General features: G+C 43.9%; 1 protein-coding gene across 1 annotated transcript in view; it reads left to right on the top strand.

Annotated features, from left to right (window-relative positions):
• Window positions 1-700: 700 nt before the first annotated feature.
• RAB1A (RAB1A, member RAS oncogene family) overlaps window positions 701-7605 on the top strand; it is a 51099-nt gene continuing 44194 nt past the window's right edge. The window contains exon 1 of the mRNA XM_088477248.1: window positions 701-1041. Coding sequence (XP_088333374.1) covers window positions 1019-1041 — 23 coding nt within the window. The 5' untranslated portion in view covers window positions 701-1018. The remainder of the gene's footprint in view (window positions 1042-7605) is intronic.

The following is a 7605-nucleotide window of genomic DNA, read 5'->3' as shown; positions in this document are numbered from 1 at the left end:
GTCATTTTTATTTAAATACAGCCTGTAACATGTCAGTGGCTGATTGGTTGGTACTTTATCTCTCTCCAGTCTCATGACTGTTTCTTTTCTCAATCACTACGGAGGATGCTGGCTGGCGCTATACAAATGTTATTCTTAATAACAATAAAAACAATAAATATACACCCACAACTGGAAATCCTACCAGAGCTCCATTTCCAATGCATGACAGATAAACTGACTGGTCGCTGGCTGCACATTAATAGTAACTGAGAGATTAGAGCCGTCTCTCAGTGACAGATAGTAAATGAAAGCAGCAGGCTCAGCTATCTCCACTATAAAAATAATAAAATACTATAGTGTCAGAGGAAGTGATCTGTGACCCCCTGGCCAGCTATCTGCGGCTGCTGTCCCCTCCTTCTCTTCCCGTGACTGGCCCGGCATATCCCTGGACCTGCCCGGCAGCTGCCACGTTTCAGTGGTGACGTCAGCCCCAGCGCCCAGATCCGCTAGAGGGAGCCGGAGCTACCTCCAGGAACCAGGACAAGGAGCGGGGCGGAGCCCGGCAGCAGGGGAGGGGCTGAGTCGCGGCAACGGGCATGCGCGGGAATCCTAAAGACTCCTGGGAGATGTAGTTTATCTCCACCCCATCTGACTACGCTCATCAACGGCCAGTGCAGACGCCGCGTGACTACATCTCCCAGAACGCATCGCGGGGCCGGCCCTCAGTCGGCAGTGCGAAGCCTTCCTGAGTTGGAGGATTCACTATTTCCTGGTTTCAGCTGGCAGCCATTTTGGGGTTACAGAGAGCTCGGGTTTGCGGCGCTTGTGCTGGCTTTGGGGGGTTTAATCCCGGGCCGTTGGGGGGACCTTAGTCATTATTAATATATTTTTTTACTTTGTTTTCTTTGTAGATATTATTTTTCTTTTATTTTTAATCGCCCCCTCCCCCCTATCCGAGCCGGTTTAGCTTGGCCAGCGTCGGGTCCCCGGTGTTTGGTGTGTGTGTTTCTGCAGACGCGGCGGGGAGATCAGTGACATGTCCAGCATGAATCCCGAGTAGTAAGTATCTCACCTGGGCACGGCAAGGGGCTGGGATGGGGGACAGGTTGGGGGCATCGGGGGGGGGCATCACCTGGTACAGCCCCGCCTCATTACACCGGGCACCGTGTACAATCCTAGCCTCTACCTAGTCAGTCACTCCCCTACATGGTATAAAGAAGGTCCTTATCCTGCTGCTGCCAGTCTCCCAGGTGCCATTATACCAGGCATTCGTTATATTGGTCAGAGACAGTAACCCTCTTATGGAGATATGTACTGAGTTTTAGTCTGGTATTAGTGTGTATGTATATATATGTGTGTGTGTGTGTATATGTATGTGTGTATATATATATATATATATATATATATATATATACATATATACACACACACACACTATAGACTACTTTGCGCTATCCGCAAGTAACCACTGTATGCCAGGTTATTGTTAACATTTAGAGAGCGCCAGTATATTGCGCTTTATATTTGGGAGTACAGTAATGAAACAATACTGGGTGTTAACAGTGAGGTTAGAGGGCCCTGCTCACAAGTTTGCAATCTACTATATATGATGTTATATATGTTACCCCTAAGAATACTAATTATAGACACGCATGAGGTGACCCCTATTTTGCCAATATTCAGTCACTGCATTGTTTTAAGCTAAGATGTTACCACTAATCTAATGGGGCCAGATGTGACCTATAGAATGGATTCTGGCTCGGGGGAACAATGTATAGTCCAAAGCAAAATTAACCTTTCCTTCTGCACATAGGAACATGTTTGTCTTTTTACTAGCCATCAGTTGAGCAGTCCCCCTAGGCCTCACCTACCCACCCTAACTCCAGGGCTGTATATTTGGGTTACCTGAATATGGTTTAATTAGGCCACAGAACCTGCTTCCTTTGTATTTGAGAATGTCAGCATTTAAACCTGGCTCGCCTATACCGCTCTGATTCTAGATGGCATTGTATAGAATGAGCTGTCACTTTGGACTCTACAACCCCCCTTCTACCTAATCCAACACAAGTAATGAGTGACTTAAAAACAAAAGGGATGCTCGTTAACTAAATGATGGATAACGTGGAGTAGAAAGAACTGTCTTTTAGCTTGACAGTGTAGGCCCCAATCTACAGGAAGTGGCAATTCTATCACGGAGAGAATGATACAATGTCTATAAATATAATGCAGCATTGGAGCTTGTTTTTTTCCCCCACATTCTTTGTCAGTAGGGGTACGGAGATATATGGCTGGTTAGTATAATGATATCTGTTGTACAATAGCCCTGTGTTCTGTGAATTAATCCTTAGCCTCTATTTTAACACCGAGTCATATGTATGTCACATGGTTCCTTGCAAAACACACATTACTGGAGATTTTGCAATCTTCTGCCTAGGGCTGCAACTTCCTTTCTAGAATCCAGCGACATTTAGTGGTAATTTCAGTATTTCTACAGATTAAATTTTTATGTATGTTCTATATATTCATACACCTTTATTCTGGCCTGCATTCCTGTGATCTTAACCTCTCCCGAAGGTTTCAACGCTCAGCAGTTCTCCTTCCTGTCAAGGGTTAGTTTAGTTTACCAGTCTTTTTCCGTTTGGCTTTTCCATCCCTGTTTCCTGCAAATTGCATTATCTTTTATGTCTAATCTAATAGTCTGCAAAGTTTTAATTTCACTTAAGTTTTTCTTATGTTAGTAGTACAACACGTCTTACTGTCATAGATCCTGCTATAAGAAATTGTCAATCTCTTGTCTGTTTATATTTCTAAAATATATTTTGATATTAACAGCTGGTAATCGGGTACACCCATTTCAGTCGTAATCACTGCCAGGAGTTAAATTCAAAGTAATGTGCCACCAGGCAATGCGGTAATGCCTGCCCGCGCACATATCTGCCGTTTACATTATTACCTGGATCTCAAGTTTTGCCTCGCACTTCTATGGGGTGGGATGAAAAACGTGCGCTACTGGAATACGTCATGTGCCATTCCAGAAAGGCACTGCGCGTCCATTGCTTTTATGTGTCCATTGAGGAGGAATCTCTGAGAAAATGTATCAGATTCTGTTATGTTGTGTACTGCAGAATAATGGTGCATACACACGATCAGATTTTTTCATCAGATATGGACGATAACGATTTAGAAATCGTTCAGTCGTTCATATCTGAAGGAAAATCGTTCATATCTGACATGCCTGAACGATGGACGATCAACGATGCGCGTTCCCGTTTGTCAGATAACGATATCTGACATCTGATGGGTTTGCAGTCAGACTTGGACGATTCCATTCATTGTAATGCAGTCAAAAATCGTTCAATCGTTCAAATCGTTCAAAACTTAGGTCAAATCGTTCAGATCGTTCAGATCGTTCAGATCGTTTAATCGTTTAATCGTTCAATCGTTCATCTGACAAGTCTGACAAATCTGACCGTGTGTACGCTCCATTAAGGTACTAGTGGGCGCTATTCAATAGTTTTGTTGCAACTGATCTCCTGTCTAAAGTGACGGGAGATTGGGGGTGATATTAAATTGATTCAGACTATTGCGCCCAAAGAGGTCGGGTTTAGCAGAGTAAAATGGCTGAACACGACCAAATGTTGAGTACGATTGCAAAAAGTGCCGTTTGGGTGCCCAAACGGTCACTAAGAGGGTGCTAGCTGAAATGCCGGCGCCAGCAGCTGTTCGCGACCGACAGGAACAACAATTGAATAGCTCAGTCGGGCGTGAGGAGGGGGACGGCTGCTGGCGTTAACAACTGAATTGTGCCTAGTGTGTCACATCTAGGATACAGTAGGAACTTCCTTTTTTTTTTTTTTTTCTTGTAGGAGCAAGGGAAAATGTGCAACCACAGATAGCAGTAGTCCCAAAAGCATGGCTAAAATTCCAAAGTGTATTTAATTATAAAAGACCCTAATAAAGGCCCCGTAACATAGTGCCTTGTACCTTCCTGAATGAAATACCCTTTGGAATTTTCATGCCACTCATGTTTGCAGCTTACATTGAGAACCTTTGGAGCTAGCAGTTTCCCTTACTGACAGCAGTGTAAACGTGTTCAGAATTAGTCTGATGTGTGCACAGTGTCTCGTGGCGGATGGCCTTTCTCGCTCCCAACAATGGAAGCTACAGAATGCCTTTTGTTTTCTGATGCCACACCGAAATTGAGATTTCCTTAAAATGTAACCTGTCGCTTGCACACAACTGCGCATTGAATACATATAACCTGTAGCTAGACACTTGTTTAGATCTGCTGTTGTGTAGTTTTTCTGTATTCACCCTCTTACATGCCTGTGTGAAGTTAGCCCCCATCCTGTGTACTGCCAGGAGCATGATTGGTATGCTTATTTAAAACATCCCGTGACATGAAGCTCTTTTCGTTTAGTACACTGGTTCTGATTGAGCTCTGGTGTTACAAGGACTGGTGCACACACCAATAGATAATTTAAATAATGCTAGCCCTTTGGCACAAAGAGGAAGGGCTCTATCTATCTCAGTTCAGTTGTCTGTGGCAAGCAGTTCCACAATATGTAAGAAAGCCAGTAATGCAGGTGCCCTCCGGTACAAACTGTCCCTTACAACACATTTTCCTCAGGGCGTATATATATATGTGTGTGTGTGTGTGTGTGTGTGTGTGTGTGTATGTATATATATTAATATTTGTAAAATTGCAGGTAGGTTTACACCGGCTGTTCTTTCACTGTTCTATTTTACGAAATGGCATGACGGGTACACTTATGCGACCTTTGAGAATGAAAACTGACATTTGAGAAGTTTTCACTTGGCTACCTCAGTTCTTATTATGATGTTCTTGCTATCACCATATAATACAGCATTGATGGGCTTTCTTACCATGAGCTTTTAGTCATCTTTAGTAGGTAGCTGTTTCTATAAGAGTTAGAACATTATGGGCGGTATTTAATTGTTTCACCCCTTTACGCGCCCGACAGAAGATGTTCAATTATTGCTCCTGTCGGGCACGATCATCTGCCAGCGCACCATTTCAGCTCGCAGCCCAATTGGGGTTTGAGCTTAAATGGGGGCGAAAAGTGACCTGTTTGGGTTCCCAAACAGCACTTTTGGTGATCGCGCCTAGCACTTTGGGCGCTATCAGCGCGAAAAACGTGAACAATTGAAAAGTGCCCCACGATCTCCCGTCACTTTAGACTGGAGATCGGGCACCCTATACCAATTGAATACCACCCTATTAATCACATTTTAGAGTGGCGGGATATGTTCTGAGCTCCATTGCACTAAATATCAGTGTTAGTCCGGTTGTTCAGATTTTTGGCAGGACCATTGCCAACTAGCCATATTTTCCTATCGATCTCTTCAAAATTCATTCAACATAATGGAAATCCAGATTGGCTGACTGGATTCATAGGTTTTGAGCGTTGGGACAACGGTAGGGATGGGCAGATCGATTCATTGCACTGAGTTGAGCCTCATGGCTCAACTCAGTGAAGTGTCTCGAGACACGGCTCTTTAGATAGTGCAGCGCTGGAGCCAGCAGGGGAGCCAGCGACTCAGTGAGTCGCTGACAGCCCCGCCCCCCACAGCCCAGCCCTACAGCTCAGGGTTCTCAATGACTCTCCTGAGTCGGTGAACTCCCCGAGTCCTGGCTGTAGCTGTGCGACTCAGTCACTGACAGCTCCGCCGCCCCCCCCCCCCCCTGCAGCTCAGCTCAAGCGTCTGCACTGACTCAGGAGAGTTAGTGCACTCCCCGAGCCCTGGCAGTAGCTGCACGACTCAGTGATTCGCTGACAGCTCCGCCCCCTACACTGCTGATCTGACACAGTGGAGAAGTGTGATCAGGTCGGATCAGCAGTGTAGGGGGCGGAGCTGCCATTCACTAGCTCCCACTGACAGAGAGGCTAGGGGATGTGGGTGTCTCGACTCACCAAACACTGAGTGACTCGAATCATCCACTCATCTGAATGATTCGAGTCAGTGTGTTGAGACACTCACTCACTAGCCATCTCTAGACAACGGTATTTTGAAGGTCATAACTTTTACAATAAGCGGTGGCTTTGAGCTCAATTTAAAGCGGCAATAATAAGTACAAACGCGGCACATTTTGCACTTATAATTCTGCCTTGTGAGAAGCTTCCGCCAATTCGTAAATATACCCCAAAGTCTTCAATTTTGTTCCACTGGGCAACTTGACATACACTTGCATGTTTGGTTTCATTGTAGATTCAGTGGCTGATTAACAGTTGTCTGAGTGGTGTACATAACTCAGTACAGGAGGCTGGTCGTCTTATTACATATCTATTTTTTTTCTCCATTATTCCAGAGTGCTGCTGTTCAGTTTTACAACACTGAGAATTATCCTTCAGCTGGAATCTTAGCTGGTGTGGCTCATCAGTCACGCTTTGCTTCATATAAGGGTTGGGCCACATCTTGCATATGTTTTGGTTATTTTTCCAAATCTTATTGTTTCCATAGATAGTTGAATTATGCTGATCTTGGGGATCCAAACTCTGTTTTGGTATTTTGTGTGTTGGGACTTTGTTTACCCTCAGCGAATGCAAGTTTTTTTTTTGCCATGGCAGGTACTTTAATGACATTGTGCAGTATAGAAAGGATTAATAATGCAGATTGTAATCGCTTCGTGTACATTTTTATTTTATTTTTTTGCTTATGTTTCCGTTGTGTTGTTGAATTCTTCCAAACATGTCCTGTGACATGTTGGAGAGCGGGGATGACTAGGCAACACAGTTCAAAGGAAGAAAGGACTGTGGTTTGCTTTCCTCCATGTCACATGACATTAGGTCTTGCTTTTGGAAGATTGATGTTGGGTATGCAAAGTATTTTAAATCTTTCTCCTGGGTGTTTTCTGGGACAGACTATTTCACTTGCCTGTAAGTATGCAGTGTGCATAGCTTATTTCACCCAAGCAGTTACAGTACATAAAGTCAGCATGCTAACAAGCGGTTAAATCCATGCCAGAAGGTGCTTTGTGGTAAGTGATCCTGCTTTTGAATAATTTCAAATAAAAATGCAGCAGGGCAGCCTGGCCCGTTGCCTAGCAGTACCCCAATCCCATAATACTTCACTTTGTCATTGGGTTCCATTCTGCCTGCAGAAAATGCTAAGTGCTTTGTGTTCAGAAAAGGTTTGGAGGTCTTACACTCTGTGTCACATTCATTATTGATAACCAGAAGTAACACATTAACCTTTTAGACTGGAGTATACTGGCAAACAGTTTAGTGTGTTTTCCAAGATATTTAGGAGCTACGTATTGGTTAAAAATTATCACCCACTTCTGTTACTATAAAAATGTTTTTCAAACCTTTGACAGCAGACAAGTCATCTGCCAAGGAGTGCTTACCAAGCATGAGATTTGGTAATTATGGGGTCCACACACTTGCTGTCTTGACAGCGACATCTGACCTGATTTTGCAACTTGCATGACCTTAAAAGTGATTACATTACTATGAACAGTAATCCAATGAATATCAATGAAATCATGGAAGAGCACGTTTTATAATTCTGTTCAGAAGATGGCCGCTGTTAAGTATATGTTTAGTCTGTGTAGTGTTCATTCTAGAACCCTACACCTGTCAAAACCTGTGCAGTTGCTCT

This window comes from Taudactylus pleione, unplaced genomic scaffold (genome assembly GCF_031769625.1).
Source record: "Taudactylus pleione unplaced genomic scaffold, aTauple2 ptg000201l, whole genome shotgun sequence".
Lineage (NCBI taxonomy): Eukaryota > Metazoa > Chordata > Amphibia > Anura > Myobatrachidae > Taudactylus > Taudactylus pleione.
Note: the sequence above shows the minus strand (reverse complement) of the source record. Positions and strands in the feature narration are given on the sequence as shown.